The sequence below is a fragment of the Drosophila elegans genome, unplaced genomic scaffold, assembly GCF_018152505.1.
Source record: "Drosophila elegans isolate 14027-0461.03 unplaced genomic scaffold, ASM1815250v1 contig_183, whole genome shotgun sequence".
NCBI classification, from domain to species: domain Eukaryota; kingdom Metazoa; phylum Arthropoda; class Insecta; order Diptera; family Drosophilidae; genus Drosophila; species Drosophila elegans.
In genome coordinates this window covers 3553795-3573410 of record NW_024545550.1, presented here as the reverse complement: position 1 = coordinate 3573410, position 19616 = coordinate 3553795, and the positions used below count along the sequence as shown (strand labels likewise).

Here is a 19616-nt window from a genome sequence, read left to right as displayed (position 1 = left end):
ACAGATTTTCCAATCGTTATTATTGAATTTTTTTCAAACGGCGTCGAGAAAATCCAGGCACATCCCGTCCGTATTCTCGGGTTCGTGGTGTCCGCATCCGTGCCGGCGAGAAACCCAATATAATCTTTATTCCCTTTGTCTCCGATGGTCGAATGTTCAAATGTTAAAAATGTTCGGACATTTTTCATTTTAAAGACATTTTGACATTTTTTTTTGCCGTCACCGTCACCGTCGCCGTCGCCGCTACCGCTGCCCGCCAGACAGACAGTCAGAGGGAATTGGCAGATTAGAAACGCTCGAAACGCAGCGGTCGGTCTACAGGGAAGGTCGACCTCTGACCTTGGACAGTTGATTAGCATTGGGATTGGACCAGTCCATTGTCCGCGCCTGTATCTCTGTATCTGTATCTGTATCGGTGTGCGAGCTAAAGTCATTGGGAATTAGGAAAGTGGCAGTAAAAGACGTCAACGTTTTTGGCATAAATTAGATTTCTATTTTTCCGCTTGATTTTACATAGAAAAGATTATACAAAATGGTATCTTATAGCTGGTATTTACACTTAGGATTAGCTTAGCTTACGGCCATGAATAAATATAGTTCGTATATCTGCATATATCGATTCTGAATCGCTGTCTTATTCTCCGTTTTTTCTTTTTACTTTTTTGTTTTTGTTTATGTTTTCATTAATACAATTCAACATCACTGTTAGATCTGGGAGTAATCTATGGAGTAATATATATTTACAGAGCATTGCTTCCACTACCAAGGGCAGTTTACACTCGGCTGGATGTGTAACATTTTTTTTTTTGGGTGATGAGAATCCACCCCCAGGTGCAGGGGTTGGATTTCGTGCCACCGTAATTAGGGCGAGGAACTGGTTCTGGCCATGGGGCTCTTCTATATAGAACACCAACGACCGAACGGGTAACGTTAATGAATAACTAAAACAAGGTCTTTAAAAATTAATTAGAGCTACGTGGGGGGTTGGCTGCAATTCCGGCGCGACTCCTTTACTTGCTCTTTGTGGCCGGTGGCAGGGAGGCAGCGGCTGTTGCTGTTGCTCCATTGTTGCCAGTGGCCGCCGTCTGTTGCCGTGCACTCGCTCCACTGCCGCCGTTTCCCTTGGTTTGGGGCGCCGTGGCTGCTGCCGCCAGCTTGCCGGACGGCAGGGGAGAAGTCTTGGGGCTGGCTGCCGGCGGAGTGGCTCCCGGACTGGGCAACGTCACCGTGGGCAGCATCGGCTTGGGTTCCCCCTCGGCCGGACCTCCGCCGCTGGCGGCGGCACTCTTCAGCTTCTGCAGATAATCGTTGAACACCTCGTTACCGGCGCGCTGCATCCGTGACAATTGCTCCATGAGATACGCCTGCTGGTAGCCGTACATGGCCGGCGACATGTGTCCCATCTGGGCAAAGTTGTACAGCAGATTCGACTGGTTGGCCGCGGCCGCCGCCTGGGCAGCCTGTGCCGCTTGCGCCCGCATCAGGTTCTCCTTGATGAAGGTGCTCAGGTCCAGTTGGCCGGAGGCCACTGCTGCCGCACTGGCACTGGAAGCGATGCTCAGTGGCGCATTCTGTCCGAGCATGCCGGGGTGGGGCATCATCTTGCCCACCGCTGGAAGGGACGGAGGCGGTGGCGTGGGATTCTTGGACCCCTTTTTAACCTGCTGTTGGTTCTTCTGGGGTGGACTGGGTTTCTGTGCCGGCGCCTGCTGCTGATGTCCTCCGTTGGCTAGCTTCTGTTGGCCAGGCTGTTGGGCATTGGCGCCTGCATTCGGTGACTTCTTGCTGGGCGGCACCTTTTTGCCGGTCACCGGGTTCGGAGGTGGATTGAAGCCAAAAGGAGGCGCCAGAGTGGGCAACTTGGGCGCCAGCTCAGGCATGGCATTCTGGCGAGGAAGGATGGGCCGGAACTTCTTGGCCGCTGGATCGCCATTCTGGCTGGCCACTCCCGAGTTCGCTCCTCCTGCTGCTCCACCCTTGGGCGACTTGTTTTCGCTGGCAGTTGGCGAATGACTGCCCATTTGAGCGGCATTTCGCTTTTCCGGGCTGGGCGTCTTCTTATCCGCCTGCGTGGGCGTAAGCACTGGCTTCAGAGGCGTTCCTTTGGCGGCATTGGAAGGCGGTGATGTTTTTGGTGGCGTGATCACCCTAGGAGCACTTTGGGCCGGGGGCGGGGGGCGGGGGCGTGGCCACATGTGGCAACTGTGGCGGCGTCATGCGAGACATTAAGTGCTGGGGCGAAGGAATAGCCTTAGACGGTGGCGGAGGAGGTAGCTTCAGGGGCAGCGTTACTGGTCCGGCAACTGGTGGCGATTGTCGCTTCTGAGCCTCCTTGGCAGCCTGAACCTGATCCTGCGGCTGATCGGGCAGCTTTACAATCTCAATGTAGTTGTTCACTGGACTCTTGTGCTTGGGATGTTGGCCATTGATCGGTGACGAGGGGTCTCCATTGTCCCGCGAGATGGTGATCGAAAGCGATGAGGGGATGTTGATGTTGCACGAGTTAAGCAGCGACTTGACCTTAACCTGCTGTTTCTCGGGCGCATCTTCATTGGGCAGATAGAGATTGCCATTGCCATTTCCATTGCCACCCGACTGAGCAGCTGAAGCTGATCCTCCTTGAGCAGGATTCGTATTCTGATCGGATTTGGTGGGTGGCGAGGGGAACAATCCGCATAGTGATCCTCCAGTGCCGCCACCCAGCATGTTTTGCAAGTAGCTTCCAGTACCTCCCGTTCCAGTTCCCGTTCCCGTTGCAGTTCCGGCATTTGTCGTGGGCTTTGGGGTGTATTTATAGGTGGGCATCGTGGGAATATTGTAGCTGGGCACATACTGCGGCGAACTTGGTGAGTAAATGGGCGAATTGGGTGTGTACATGGGCGTACGGCAGCCAGGAGGCGCCTCCTTGCCCTTGGACTTGCTTGAATTGAACAGTGCCAGATTGAGATAGTTATTGGAACTGTTGCCCTTATTGGGTGGCGCTGACATCGGTGAATTGCCGCCCTGCTTTGCAAGGCTTCTGTTACTTTGAGGTGGGGCTGCTCCATTAGCGGGGTTTGCAGGCAAAGCCGGTGGACCCATTTTCGACTCATTCTTGGGACCGTAAACATGCGACTTTTGGGAGTTTGAGTTACTGGCATTCTCTGCAGATCCTCCTCCAATCGACTTGATTTCGGTACCAGCATCTTTGAGCAATCGATTGACATCACTTGGAATATTGGCAAACGGATTTGGACGGGATGCCTTAGGTAGAATGGGCTGATAGCGTTTGGCGATAGGAGTCCGGTTGCCGGGAGCCGACATCTGCACTCCGGCATGTTGATGCATTGGCGAGGAAGGTGGGGCAGCAAACTGGGCGGTGGGCTGGAGTTTCCGGGGGGCCAACATCGGTGGCTTCGACGGCGGCGGCATCAGTGGTTTTTCCACCTTAGGTGACGCTGCTGCTGGAGCATTTCCATTGGTGGCAGGCAGGCGTATCTTAAAGTCCTCCCTTGGGAGTGGAGGCGATAGCTTCGGCTTCTTGGACACTGCCTTCACTGGTTCCTTGCTCTTTCGCTTCGATGAGGCAATGGATTTGGGCGGCATACAGCTGGGCGGTTTCATCAGTATGCTGTCATCCAAGTTACCCTTCGATTTGGGCGACGAAGATTGCTGCACTGCAGACAAAGGCGGGGTGATGGCTCTGCTATTGGTAATTCTCTCCGGGGATTCCACCTTCACCTTGATGGGCTTCAGAGCAAAGGATTTGAGGAACTCTGACTTGGGATCCTCCAAGAGAGCTCCACTGGATACCCTTGGACTCAGGGTGCTCACTCCACTTGGGCTCATGATGCGCTCCGTGCGGATGGTCAATGGAGGAACGGTCAGCGGGCTGGGACTCTTACGCTTGCGATCTCCACTCGCAGATGAACTGGAGCTGCTCGACGACTTTGGGCTGCCGTCCTTGTCCTTTTTCTTAGACCTCGATTCCTTCTCGGGTTTCAGGGGCTTCACAATCTCCCTGCGTTCGGGATCGGACATATTGATAATGGTCACGCTGTTCTGCTTGGACAGATCGATCTTCAGCTTGATATTGGGCTCCGAGGGTGATGAAACAGGCGTAGAGGGAGAGTTCTTCGAAGAAGATTTCGAATTGGTCTGAGGTGAGTGACTCTTCTCTCGCTTTTCCAGCATATTTCGATTGATCACCAGTTTCAGTGGCTCCGTGGTGGGTGATGGCACCATGTCTGTGATCACCTTTTTCTCGATTTCTTTGGTGGTTTCCTGCTGCTCCAGTTTAATGGGCGCTTGGACTGCTGGCACAGGCGCCAGTTCCACCCTTGGAGGAGCTTCCACCGCCGGCTGTTGCTCTTGATTTTCATTCTCATGCTTCTCATGCTTCTCGTGCTTCTCGTGCTTCTCCTGCTTCTCCTGCTTCTCCACTTTTAGTGGCAGCACTCGACGAGGAGTGGGTTTGACCAGCGGTTGGGTTGACTCATAAACACGATAGTAAAACCGCATGGGTGCATCCCGCTTCCACGTATAGATGTACGCAATATCCATCAAAGTATAATAGTCCAGCAAAACGATGGTCTTAACCTTGTACATAATATCGATGCTAAAACGCTGGGCATCAATTTCGAACTTGTCGTAGACAAACTTCTTTAGGTGGCTCACTCGGCACATTGCCGGACATTGAAGATACCGCGGACGCAGAGTGTCCATCAATTCCGACTCGGACTCGACCTTTAGTTCACTGGGGTGGAGAAGAAAAGATGGAACAAAGAGAAACTAAGATTAGTAATTGCAGGAGATGGGTTTATTGCTTTTAGTACATCAGTTTTTTCAAACTTAAACTAGGTAAACCTTTAGGATACATACCCTAATTCCGCGTATTCCAACGACAGCGACATATCATCAGAAGGACTAAAGATCAGATGTTCCGTATCGTCGCCCCGCTGTTCGGGCGTGGCCAATGCGGCCTCCTGTGGACGATCCTTGTAGAAGGCCCTTTTGCGCATCAGCTCCCGTTCGTAAAGGCCCGGCACGAGCTTATAGACAATCGCCTGGAGCGTGGTGTCCGATCTGCAAGAGAAGAGGAGCGTCGGATTAAGAAATGTCGTCAAAGGGTTGGGGAAACGGGCTGGCTGCATTATGCCCAGTCAAATGGAACGCAGACAAAGGCAGCCGGGAAATGGAAAAAGTCACCGTCGACGACGACACACACACACACACACACACAGAAGCCAAAGAGTCGGAGTCGGGACAGGACTCGCGACTTCCTTGGCGCGGAAATGAGACACACAAAGCGAATGAGGGAAAGAGAGAGGGACAGCAGCCTGTACAAATTAGGCGGCAGATGCAATTTTCTATTACTTCAATGGCACGCAACAAATACAAAAACTGAAATAAATAAAAAAAAAAATAAGGGAAGGGAAGGTAAGGGAAGGGACTATTCCTTGGCATGCGCTGGTGGTGACGATGGTGATAGTGCTGCTGTGGTGGTGGTTTCCCCCAGATATACTCACATACCAACAGGGACAGGAACCGAGCAACTGTGGCCCTAAGACGCCTTTAAAAACATCTACGGCCCCGGGCAGCCAGGCGCTCACTTCAATCATTTCAACCAAAATAACGAAAGACGAAGACCGAAAAAGGTCTTGAATAGAACACAGAGATGAGAAAAGAGGCAGGCGGTTGAAGACGAGGAATTGGGAAAGGGCAAAGCATCGGGTCTCGGGATCTGGGAATGGTATGGAATGATGGCTCTCTCATTTACATAACCCCGGGCTATAAATTTATCGATCATTGCCGAGTGGAAATGGGCTCTAATCTCTAATCGATCTATTTAGGGATATCCTTTCAGAACCATATTAATTAAACTATAAAATAAAAGAACAACGATAAACAGAAGTGGCCGATTAAAGTAATTGCCAGATGCCAAAACATTAACTAGATAACGTATCATCATTTGGAGTCTGAGCATTAATCAAACCTTTTTTATGGTTTGCTACGTTATGGACATTATAAAATTACTAGACAAGATTATTACGGCATTGTTTAATTACCTATAACACATTTTATTATAATGAAAATGTAGTATTTTAATCAATTCCATAATCTATTGTGCTTACAAAAAAATGTTTTTTGTATCTATCCAAGACACAAGTACAAATAAAAATCGGATAACGAATTCTAAGAACAAATCATCTTTAACCGATTATCTTCGCTATTTTTGTTAATATAATTTGATCATACTAAATGTTTATCCTCAGACATCTTCACTTTTATTTTTATTGATTTAATTCTTAAAACAAATCATTTTTAACCGGTTGTCTACGCTATTTTATTAATATAATTTGAGCATACTAAATGTTTATCCTCAGACATCTTAACTTTTATTCGCACTCTCTCTCGTTCACTTCACGGTTTACTACCACTTTCGTCTGCCAGTTGCAAGGATGAAAAAAAAAGAAAGAAATATAAAAAAAAAAATAATAAATCCAACAGAAGCCAGACTGTTTGGCTGTCGCTCTTTCTCGCTCACGCGCCTGTCACTCAGTCCAGTTGTTGTAGCTGTTATTATTATGGTAGTTTCTTTATTTTTTTGCCGTTCGTATTTGTTGTTGTCAGCTGCTGCCAGTCGTCGTCGTCGTTTTGGCCGACGGCAAATTCGAGCCAGCGCAAGACCCGCCCGTTAATTATCTCTGCCGCACTTGGATTTGTTTTCGGTTTTCTTGGAAATGCGTGTCGCTGCAGTTTCTTTTTTCATTTTCTTTTCTTTTATTTTCTTCTCTTTGGCTTTTTGCAGTTTATATCAAGATGATTTTGGGGGCTGTAAAGCAATAAGAACATGGCCGGCCCCTGACACACATACAAAAGAGCTGTTCGTTCAAACTTTCAGCCGTAGCTTTAGTTTATTTTATTATATTTTGTTTTACTTTACTTTTTTTTCGCAGCGCTTTTATTTTGTGTTTACCTTTGTAAAGACAAACTGAGCGGAGTTTTCTTTTGTGTTCGCACTGCTGTTCCTCTACCTTTGCCCACTCCTTTTTCCCGTTTCCTTTCCTGTTCCTGCTCCCTCGTGCTTGTGTTGGGTTAAACAATAAACTTTTGCAATAAATTTAATTGGAGACTCGAGACTACACTACTACAATACTACTAAAAATTCATGGAAAACATGGCCAGCGGCATACAAAGGGCACTTGTTTGTAGAACGCACCAAATCCCCGCTATATCTTTCACTCTATATCTACACAGGGAGAAACTAAGACAGTAATTTAAAACTTTACTCTTGAAGTTCCTCTTTAATTATTTTAGAAGTTATCAGGGTTCGGCAAAGGTATTCGATCTGATCAACCTTCAAATTTTGTTAACGGTTACTCTTCTTAAGCGTATTGATTACTTTTTTAAAATTCCTGGATTGTTATTCTGTTTTAAACTATTTAAATCAAGTTGAAAAGAAACTAACTTTGTTTACCTAATTAAAATGTTGCAAGAAAAAATTCAAGTCACGTTTTTTTTTTTCAAATTACAAACTAAATTAAGTTATTGAAGCTACACTTATTATTAAAAAAAAAAGGGACTTTTTTTTATTTCGGTGTAGCCGGCTCCATCCAATCTATAGGGCACCACTTCACACCATTTGGCCAGCAGCAGCAGCAGCAGCAGCAGCAGCCCGAAAAGGTTCATTCATTCACCTGCTCTTCATTTACTCAGTCCTCTGCCCACGATATCGCCGCTCTTTGAATTTGTATTCATTATCTCTTTGTGTGTGCCAGCGATTACAACGTGCCACTTGATGTGCGGAAGGGGGGCACGGGTGCCAGCGGGTGGTTTTCTATACAGACTCCCATTAAAGTTGTGCGCGGGGGCCCAAGGCTTAAATAGATATATATTCGCTGGTTCAGCTCTCGGAACATGAAACGTGTTTTTCATTACGTCCAGCGAAATGGAATGGAATGAATTGAAACGTGCCAGACGAGACAGTTAGACATTCCCGAAAATGCTTGGTCTCCGTCAAATAAAGTTAACCACAAGCGAAAACTTTGCTCCAAGGTGCAAGGAGTGCAGGCTTTCTTGCCCACCACCACACCACACCACACCACACCACACCACACCACCACCACCAGCACCACCACTACACTTAGGCCAAAGGTTTTTGATCAACTTTTTCCCTCCACTTTGGATTGAAGGAAAACCACCGATGCCGCTACCGCTACCGCACACCCACCGAAAACGCCAAAAGTTGTGTGGTCCAAAGTAGAAGAAACATTTAAGAAGAAACTACTCCGGTTCAGGAGTTCCTTTCCCCTGGGGAAAATCAATCTCGCAGCGAACTAAAACAAAATTGCTATAAGCTACAGTGAGTCGCCACAGTCCGTGACGTTTTGTGGGCGGGAAAAAGCGGGCAAAACGAAAGGAACTAATCTTGTACTGATTTTCTGATTATATTAGTCAGCAGACATCATCTAATAAAAGGTTTTGCAGACACCTTCTCAATAAAGAAAACGTCATTCAGAATTGGCCCTTTGACACTGAACAAAAGTTGGATTAAGTGGGATTAAGTGGAATTTAAGACGATTTTAATTCCCTTTTTATTTGTTAAGGAAATGGAGCTACAATAAAAGCCAACCAATAAGTTTTCCTTTGGAAAATTATTGCATCGACTGGGAGAGGTTTTAAGTATCTAGAAATACTTTTATAAACATAAATGGTAATGAAATACTTTTTAAACTGATTATGAAAGAGCCGGAAAAACAGGAAAATTGATTAATGAAAGCTGTGTAAACCCTCTTAGTCACTGACTGCTTAGTAAATCATAAAATATTGAACAGACTCATTTCGCTAAGAACTTGAATAATTTACTTAGCTCGCTTTTATCTGACATCTCTGCTATCGCCATTAAAGATCCATCTGGCCTGTCAGAAAGGTTTGGCAATGCTTTCCCTTAAAGCCACCACTTACTTTCAGCCAGACAGCGACGAATCGCAATCTCAAGCACCTGGATCCCCCCTGCAGTCCCCGACCTCGCATTATGTATCTATCATCTAATCGCTTGTTGTCAAAGACAGACGATTGCGAGGAGCATCCACAGTTACCAGCTACTATATAACTCTAGAGGGCTCTGGCATACTCACTTGATGTTCGGTTTGGCGTTGTTGATGACCATCTCGCAGCGCGGGCAGAATCGCTCCTTTCGCAGGTGATTAATGAGGCAACTGTGGCAGACTGAAAAGTAAGTACAAAAAACGAGTATAAATTAGAGGGCTTTTGGTATGCGAAATAGGCAAATAACGATGCACACGGCATTCGACATAAATAAACTCAACAGATTTCGATGATTCGATTTGATGTAAGACCATCTCTGCCACCCAACCACCCCGACCCACCCCACAGAACGGAACGGAAACGCAATAAAACCACCCACGTACCCAAAAAGCAAAAAATAAACGAAGGACGAAGCAAGGGGAAAACATTAAACCCAAAACAGAACAGAACCGAACAGAACAGGGAAACACAACCTTCAAGGCAATGTGAGTGCCGTGCTGCAAAAAAGTTGTTTTGACTTTAATGTCAATGCCAGTGTCTCTGTCTGCGCTGCTTTACCCCCGCCTTTTTCACTTTTCCTCAGTTTTCCCCTGGATATCCTGCCCGCTACAACTGTCACCCAACTGCAGACCAGGGAAATTGCGAGGATAGACTGGGGCTCGCACAGTCAGTCAGTCCAAGCTGGCCCGCCGCCTGTTACGCTTGTCCGTCAGTTTTGGTCCAATGCCGAAATAATAATAATAAAAAAAAAATACGGAGCGAAATAAAAGGAAAAATTCGCACTGAGGCTGGCGAGTAAGGAGGGGCAGGCGGAAAATGGGGGGTTAGTTGGGCGGTTTGGGCGTGTGGGGTGATGGCGTGTGCAAGCCAGCAAAAAAATTGTTGTTACTGCCCGCCAAATGGCCTCGAATGGGGAGAGCAGCAGCCAGCATTCTGCAAGAGTTGCAGCGGCATCAACACACTGAGAGAAATACTTGAGGGAAACGAAATGGCTTGATTCCCTATGGTACTTTTAACAAAGTATCGCATTTAATTTTCACTCTTTAAACTTTTTTTTATAAGCATTATATGTTTACAATTGAATGTGTAAAATATATTTGGAAGTACATAGATTTGTATAAAGGGACGATATTTTCCTTGATTTCTCAATTTACTGTATTTCATAAACCTGGTAAAGTCATATAAGCTTTTCAAATTTATAAAAAAAAAAACTACATTTCACAATATTGTAACCAATCTCTTTAAGTTTAGATTAGTTTAAAATAAATATTTTTTAATAAAATCAAAGAAACCTTAATAATTAAGGGCTGATCACAATTCCGAAATTTCTCACAGTGCTCGATACGAAGGCAGCTGTTGCTGCCACAGTCCGGTTTCGCGTTGGTTTGCTTTGCTGGGGCTCGCGTTGCTCGGCCTTTGCTTTTGGTTTTGCCTGGGTCCCAGGTCCGGTCACCAGTAAACAGTCTACAGTCCAGCGTCCCCAGTCCGGTTCGGTTTGGTTCGGTTCGTTTGACAGTTAGATGGGACTCCCGGGTGCTCTACATACGCAAGCATGTATATATATCTGTGCCTGGGCCCAGCCGTCCGTTTTGTCCCTGCCGGCCAACAGATTTAAATGAGCCTGACCAAATGTATCCAGTGTCCATTATCAACACATTGGTTTGCCAGATTTACGAATGGCAAAAAAAAAAAGAAGGAGCAAATGGGGCGCTTGAATGGAAATTAACCTTACGCCGCAAAAAGGGGAAACTTTTAATGTCTGAACGCTGGTGATGTATGGCTGCATTCGCTAGTTTTATGGCATTTAGTCCCCGCCTGAATGCTAATGTCGTGTTAATATCTGTGTCGTTGATAACACATCCGGGATTTCTGGTGGGAGTAGTGTGAGTCCCGAGATCATCTCTCGCCCGTCTCAACAGTTTCTCAATCAATCGAGCTAAGTACTTCGTGGCCGGGGCCATTAATGTGCCCACAAACTTATCGCCCGGCAACATCTGCGTGTCGTCTGTGGCCCAACCCTCCGCCACCTTCTCCTGCTCCTCGCGAAATCCTCCGCCCCCTGAAGCGAACATAACTCATCGCGTCTAGGCAATTTTGCAGAACAGCTAGACAGGCGGAGGTTGGGATTGGGAGTGGTATTGGTATTGGGGAGGGGATGGTGCTCTCAGTCGGCAGTTGGCATTCTAATTAAGGCAAAGCGATTAGACGCTGCAACTTGGCTTAATCCCTGCCCATTGAAGATACAGATAAAGACTCCAAGTATCTCAAACTCAAATCACTTTCCAGAAACAAGTTAAGGAGCTTTAAATAGAAATTCGGATTACATGAACCAACTTATTGTTATTGTTATTAAATTTATTATAAAAAAAACAAAGTTTTCTAAAATAAATTTTGTAAATCAGCTTCTAGATAAGTAAGAAATTTAGAAATGGATTATATAAAAGACCAGAATTCAAAAGCTTTATCAGTTATACCTTTTAAAGTTTTCCTTTTAAAACTGTTCATGTGAAAGGAATTTATCGCTAAGGATAACAATTTCTTTCTAGTAACAGGGTAGTTTGAATTAGAAGAATTGATAGGTTGGAGTAAAGGAGATAGGGTGGTATACATGTACTTTGTATTTTTCAGCTACTTAAAGGTTATTGACTTGCGCAAGCTTCCACCCGAACCAGAATACAATTTGATGAAGTTCAGCTGCTCAAGGATATACTTACAGGAGTGCAGGCACTCGACGATGGTGGTGGCGTTGATCAGATATCCCTGGCACAGGTGACAGATGATGTGCGGATTAACGGCCGTTAAAAGGACGGGGCGTGGCCTTGAAGTTGTGGCCAAATCGGAAGTCGTTGTCGCCGTTGCCGACGTTCCCTGGTCCTCCTCCGTTTTCTCCTCATCGGCGGAGGCGCCACCATTACTGCTGGCATCCTCAGAAGGGGCCCTTCTTGTCGTGGACCAAGAAGATGAGCAGGACGACGAAGACGATGAGGAGGAGGACGATGATGAGGAAGATGCCTCATTGGCATCGACGGCATTCGTGGCCGGAGGCGTTGATTCTTTCTTGATGCTGTTTTCTAATATTGTTTTTGCTGCTTTACCGGGGGCAAGTGTTGTTGCAGTTGTAGTTGCTGCTGCTGTAGCTGCTAATGTGTTTTCACTTTTTACTTTAATGCTGCAGGCAGCAAAAAGTTGCTGCTTCAGTTGATGTTGCTTTTGCATTTTATCAACATTAGTTGTTGCTGTTTTCTGAGACAAAGCCAGCTTTTTGCTTGAAGTGTTGCCATTGCTATTTGCATTGCTGACAACGCTTTTGGTCGCCTTAGTTGTTGTCGCTGTTGTCGCTATTGTCGCTGTTGTTGCTGTTGCCTTCGCCAACGTTGACAACTGCAACTTTTGTTGTGTGTGAGCCATTGTTGTTGTTGTTCCTGCCGCTGTTGGCGTTATTGTTGTTACTGATGTTGTTGTTGATGCTGCTGCTGGCGGTATTGCTTTCGACTCTGGCGTCATCATAGTAATAATACTCTAGCTGCTAAAATTCGCTTTTGTTTTTCGCACAAGCGTCAATCTGCAAAATAGATAAAGGAGAAGTTGAAATTAAATGCGAAATATAGCGAATGGAAAATGGAAAATAAAAAGCAAGTAAAGAGAGTGTGCTGAAGATTATAAATAAATCAGCGACTGAGCTGAAAAGCAATAAGCTGTAGCTACATAGCTTCTTGGTGGGGAAAAGCTTAAAGCTTCGCTCTCCGCAGAGTTTACAAAAGAATGAAAGCCAAGGGAAATACATTTTCTGGGAAAACTTGAAGAGTTAATGAACTCGGTGGGATCTTTTTTTCTTTGGAGCAATCTTTTCTTTTGCATGATTATTCGTAGCATACCGTCTAGTACAAAGTTTGATAAAGTTAAAAAAAAGATCGTGGCAAGATGAAGATCGGTTTGCAAAGCAGTCATTTAGTTACATATACTAATTTCAAAAAAATTAAGAAAATAAGAACAGGCATTGCAAATCAAATGTAAAACACACATCTTTAGATATTTTAGAAGACCTACAAATTTTCATAATATCATGCATCATTTGAGGGAATATTAGTTATTTCAACACACTACAATCACATTTTGGAAAAAAATGTTGTGAAAACAAAAAGGTAGGCAACAACGTAATAAATAATAACGTAATAATTAATTACGAAAATATGTTTATAATTTCAGTGTATAAAGTGATATGAGCTCAAACAAAGTATAAAACATGAGCAACCGACTTCAGTACTGGAATTAAAGATTTTTGAGGTTTGAGCAGTAAACAGAAAGGAGTCGTTGGGCATAAAGCAATCTGCTAGCTATTATTTGCAATCAGTCGATGGATGCGGGGCCTTTCGATAATGGATGTTGTAGTTGCCATGGGAATGCCTACGTCGAAAATATTGAAATGCACAGCACTCGGGGGAGCAAAAAGGGGAAAAAAGAGTTGCAGGGGAGTTTTGTTTTATTACGGAGTCGAGTGGAGTTTTAACCAGATGCCAAGTACATTCAAAGAGTGGGCGGATGGAAAATGTGTATTTCAAACAATTTCAAGTTGTTTTTGCATCAACGCGTCAGTAAAAAGTCAAGGTACGTACGGAAAACTTTTCCGAAAAAGTTTTTCAACTCCAGGGGCACACAGAATATGGTATGGAGAACATAGCAATGGAATATGAATGAATAAATATGCAAGAGGGCGAAAAAGAGCCGCGGCATCCAGCAAGCTCTTTAAATCCTTTTTACATCACTTTTAAGTGTTGTGCGAAGAGGAGAGGAACCCTTCAGTATGCCTCTTCCCTTGTTTTTTTGATCCCATTCCCATGGTTTAAGTCTCGGGGATTCTCGCGCGCAAAAAAAATGTGAGTGAGTACCAACATGAAAAGGATAATAAAAAAAAAGCAGCGGAATTTCTCATTGTGCGAGTGTGTGCGTGTGTGTCTGGAAAGGGATGCGAAGGGAAGTAAGGAGAAGGGCAACGCGACAATGAACAACACAACAACAAGCAAGCAAGCGAAAATTCGGAGAATGCAGAGCTGAGACTGCGGCTTTATCTCCTCTTTCAAACACACACACACTAATAACTTTCATTCAGAGCATGAAGTACATAAACATAAAACGAAAACGTTGCAAAACCAAATAGCTGTAAATTCTCATGCTCCCCTTTTTTCAATTGTCGTGTGTCCAATCGAAATTCTCACTTGTTGGGGCAAAAAAGGGGGGTGATAAAAGAGAGAGGAGAAACAAAGGCAGGAAAAGAGAGGGGAGAGAGCGCAACAGCTGCCGGCCATATCCAGTGTTGGCAAACGCCAGCCATTTACCTCTGAATTCAATCTTTAATCCACTAATAATCCAGCCAGTTAATTGGCATCGCGGTGGTCGCCTCGTATACATATATAATCCAATGGCGGGTGAATAATCCAAGTAAATAATCCAAACAGTATAGGTAGTTAAGTTTTTGAGTCAGCGTTTTTGCTTCTCATTCTTCACTTCACTTTATTTATTTCTTCACTTTGCTCCGAAAGCAACCACACAAACACGCGCTGGCACTTTCGGCTGCTCTGCTTTCGTGGGCACCTTTATTGTGTATTATGCTTTGCTCTATGTTTTCTGCGCGCACACACACAGTCACTCGCGTCGTACATAAGGCAGCAGACTTAGTAGTTGCTGCAACATTTGTCACACAAAGGAAATTTGCTTCGATCTTTCTTATTTATGATTATTTTTATTTTCTAACTTGAGCTTTGAGCTCTGGACTTATTTTAATCACAAGTCTTTTTTTGTTATTTCTGGTGGTCGCTTTAGTCAGCGATTAAGTTACAATAGCGAACAACCGACCGACGTCCGTCCGCTTTGAGTAGTTTTTTCGACTGACGACCACGCTGCTTTTCGTTATTTACTCTGCCTGCGTCGCCCGCTATTTACTCTCTCTTGGGCACACACATTCGTAAATATTCTTGCAGGCAGGTAGCCAACTGCTCTTGGCGAGTGCCTTTGTTTTCTTTTTCGTCGCTCGCACTACCGATTGGCCGTCTCGCTCGCTCCGGCTTTTTACTGGTCCAGCTCGACAGCTATCTCGTTCGCACGCGCACTCTGGCTCTTTTGTTGCTCTCGTTGCGGGGCGTCGCTCTCGCCGTTCTCTCTCACTCGCTTGTTATTTTTCCGCACAGCCTTAGCGAACCGTTCTCGTTGAATTTCAATTTTCAACTGAAGCACGCTCTTTTGCCGACTCTGGTTTTCGGTCGCCACTTCGGCCTCTGCCAGCGTTAGCGTCGCCGTCGACTTCGGCGTTTTTTGCTTTGCCAGCCGTTTCTTTGTTCATGTCTGTATGTACAAATAGGTATAGAGAGGGGGAAAAGGGCTGTACATAAATGGCAGAGGTTTTATGACTCTTTTGGTCTCTTATCCATATACAAACACTCTGAAATATATAAGACCATGTGCAAACAAGGTAGAATGAGTGCCCATGTAATCGCAAGTTGCAATTTCCGTCCGCAGAAATCGCATATTTGCACGTAGGCGTACGGCTATATCATCACCCCTCTCGCTCGCACAATATATAGTCTCCAAATTGGAAATGTTGTTTGTATTCCCTTTTCCTTTTTGCCCCCACAACTACAACAACAACAACAACGACAAAGAGCGCGAAAGAGCTCTCCAATCAGTGGCAGCCAACAACAATAAAAACAGCAACTTCGTTTCCGTCTTGGCGAATTAACCGTTAGGTTGCTCTTACGTAAAGTAACAATGCAGATCTAACGAATAAATTACGAGCAAGAAAACGAAACCGTGACGGCACTTTCCACGCAAAATAATACAGTAATTAATATTGTCTGTGGGAGTCGAATTATGTACTGTTGATCGTTCTTCAACTGAAAATTAAATTCTTCTACTTATGTATCTTCAAATTCTAAGGAAGTTTTTATAAGCAACCATTCAATCTCCTTTTTCTTTCGAAAGTAAGAGCTCAAATGATATTAATAAATTTAATTGCTAAACGCAAAGACCATTAATTAGACAATTAAATTTCTTGGTGAACTATAATCGTCTTAATACCTGTTCAAAGGATATATTTTTAAAAATCTTGTTAATCTTTCTGCAGAGAAAACTAATTCTTTTTTTCACCACGCTTAGTTGGAGCACGAATACAATTATTCGGTTTCCAGATTCAAAGGACAAAATTTTTAACAGGCTACGGAGTGGTTTACTCCTTGTACATTCCGATCTCAAAACTAAGAATCAAATAAGAAATAATATGCTTTCCTATTCATAATTTTTAAATATAAAGGTGTAAATATGTTATGTTTTAACTTGAAAGTTAAACAATTTTTGCTTGCTTTTTGACATTATAAAACATTTTGTTTACAATTTTTTTTCTAGTTTTAGGTCAGAAGGATCGTTTTCAGTTCTTGGTGCTAAGCTTTAAGCTTACCGTTCAATTGAGAAAACGGACCTTAAAGAAATCTTTATAATCTTTAGGATTCGCTTACTTTTTTGACTTAACAAACAGAGAAATACTTATATCTTCCATGGTTAAAACACGTTTTCGAATTTCACCATTTGAATCTAATTAAAAATGTACGGATTCATAAAATACATTGTTTATCAAATATGAAAACCACTGATGAATATAACAACGATATAAACAAAATTTTAGATTGCTGACAGTTTAAGAGAATCGGCGGACTTTGTTAAATTCTTGTTATATATAATTTGTTGTGAATTGACTCGTTTTATATGCTTACAGGCACGTTCTTTAGATAATAAATTCAATACAATATAAGGAACTTGGACATAATATATAATAATAAAAAAAAAGTAGAGTCGGAAATCATTTAGCAAACAATATAATTTGAAGACTAATACTTGTAAGTTTTGGTTTCCATTTCGGGAACTCATGAAACTCATTGGTTTATTGGGAATTTTTTGCATATCTATTAAGTGACTTGTTCAAAAAGTTATTTTTAATATGTGACCATATTGCAAGAGTTTATCTCATCAAGTGAAAATTTAGCAATTTGAATCATACACCGCTGTCAACCATAAAAATTGTTTCCAAGAAAACACGTTTGGATTTGTAAAGATATTTACCGTTACTAATCTTATTCCGTAAAAATGCAATTTATTTAAACAAATTTTTTCCTTAGATATTTGCGAGTCAAGGCTAAAGCTTTACATGTGCGGCTTTTTATTCGATAGTTAAAGGAACTCAATAAACATATAATAAATTTTTAATAATAAATAAAAGTATTTGCTAAAGAATATTTGCACAGACACTTTAAGTTTTTCAAGGGACCATTAATGATAATTAAAACTAGCTATGCCATACTAGTATCGATAATGTATCTTTAAAATACTCTCTTTCTTCCAATAGTGATCGTTAAATCCAATTAGGCGATCCTTCTTCACCTCCCTCTTAACATTCGCCCTTTCAGGGTGGAGGACTCCCCGCTGATTTTTATTACGTGTATTGAATATCCCGCGATTTTACCCAATTTCTCCGCTTCAGCTTCGTTAGAAGTATCAATTCCATTCGCCATCAACTGTCCGTCTTTCTGGGCAATTAGAACCACTGATACTGACGCTAATCCCCGAGCAGAGTCATCAAGCGTGTGCCCGACATCAGGCGAATGTGGATATCTATCCTGGTTCCGGATCCCTGAAGCAGATTGGCTTTCGGGCGGACGCCATCTTAAGTCGGCCGTCATCAGCGGCTGATTGAGCTCATCCTGTCCACTGGATACTGGACACTGGTCTTTGCCACTTGGTCGGGCCGAGCCGTAAATTATTGATTGGCTTTAATGCCCGGCGATAGATTGCCCCAACTGGTTTTAACAGCTTAATTGAGACTCCATGAAGCAATAAATGCGATAAAGCGACGGACTTGCACTGGGATTCGGTCTTGGAGTCGGAATCGTGGTAACCGGGGAAAGAGAAACTACAGTCCAACTTACGAAAGCCAAACTTTAAGCAAAGTGATAAGTGATAAGTTTTGAACAACTGTAACATTCTTATATGAATTACAGGTAAAATTCGAGTTCAAAAAGTCTCAGGGTTCTGAAAAATTTTGAATTCGAGATTTAATCAACTGATCTTCCATATTATCCTTAAAAAACATATAAATATTTCACTTTCAAAGTTCTGTAGGCCATATTGATTGAATACTGCGCTTAGGCTTAGAAACTAAAAAGTCATAAAATTTATATAAACTTTTGATTAAAATGGAAGGCATGTACAAAACGCCGTTTAAAATTAACAAATCTCAAAGATTATACAAAAAACACATATAAATTCGAGTACAAATTCATATTTCAAACTAAGGAGACAATAACAAATTGCATTATCCCATTTCTAAAAGCTTGCGATATTTATATGTTCTTTATTTGACAACTCGTGGTTTAAGGTTTTAGGAGAATACAGATCAGGAATTGCGCAGATTATACAGCAGACAAAATCGTTGTTATTTAGCTAAAGAAATAGATTTCTAACATGAACATGTTACTATTGTTTGGCGTCAAGATTTTGCAATTAAAAAGGTTTATGTATACTTATATAATTGTCTCATTTAAAGTTTTTTATATAAATGTTTGTGAAAAGTGGGTATCCTGAAGCGAGGTTCTTAACATCCTAAGTGACGGCTAGGAGTTTCTGTTATAGAAGTATGACTGTAGTCTTGAGCTGCTGAGTGAAAATACGATGGAATCAAGCCAAAGTCGTGTCCACAGCGGCAACAACAACTAAAACGGGGAGACTGCAAGAACAACAACAACAACAACAGTCATAAGATTGGGGCAACAACAGCAACTCCGGTAGCAGCATCCCAGTGAATGGGGGGCATTTAAGTTTAATTTGTGTGCCGCCGTCGTCGCCACTCGTTCGTTTCCCTCTCTCTCTTTCTCTTCTGCTCTCTCCTTCTACCCCTCCTTTCGTGGATCGAAATCCCCACAAGCATTGAGATTCGTTGTTGTTGTCGTGCATGCAGGGCGCATGCCGAAAACCAAAAGCAACATCTCGCCGTGGTGTGTATGTAAGCCTTTTACATACACGTACCTACGGATGTATGTATATCTCTGTCAGTTGAGTTTTCCCAATACGCACTGCTGTGACGTCACGAGCATCAACAGCAGCTTCGTTATAATCATCATGTTCATCATCGCATCGCAATTGCTACAAAAGCAAAAGCAACGCAACAGCAGATGTTTATGTGCCAGCGTGGAGTGTGTGTGTGCTAAACAGTATGTGTGTGAAAAGGTGCATCTGTGTGCGCTGGCATACAGCAAATAGTGCGATCAGGGTTGTCAGCTCTCTTGGTGTTGATATATAAATGCGGGTTCCGTTAAATTATATTTTGTATTTTAAAATGTCATAAAAATAAATATAATAGACCCTAATTCTTATGTTATAAAGAATTAATTAAAAAAAATTTAAGCAATAGCAATGGTCAAACAGTGTTAAATAAATTAATTTTTTGCAGTGTTAAATAAATTTATTTTGTTCTACCAAAAAAAAGAATTTTTGTATTAAGAAAATAAACAACAGAATAAAACTATGTACTTTTAAGCCCTATATATATT

General features: G+C 43.1%; 1 protein-coding gene across 1 annotated transcript; it reads right to left on the bottom strand.

Annotated features, from left to right (window-relative positions):
* Positions 1–470: 470 nt before the first annotated feature.
* On the bottom strand, positions 471–15234 carry LOC108145031 (polycomb group protein Psc). The gene is given in 6 exon segments (XM_017270214.2): positions 471–2171; positions 2173–4735; positions 4861–5064; positions 9120–9210; positions 11745–12592; positions 14364–15234. Coding segments are annotated over 5 exon segments (4812 nt in total). The 5' UTR covers positions 12538–12592; positions 14364–15234; the 3' UTR covers positions 471–1010.
* Between the last annotated feature and the right edge of the window lie 4382 nt (positions 15235–19616).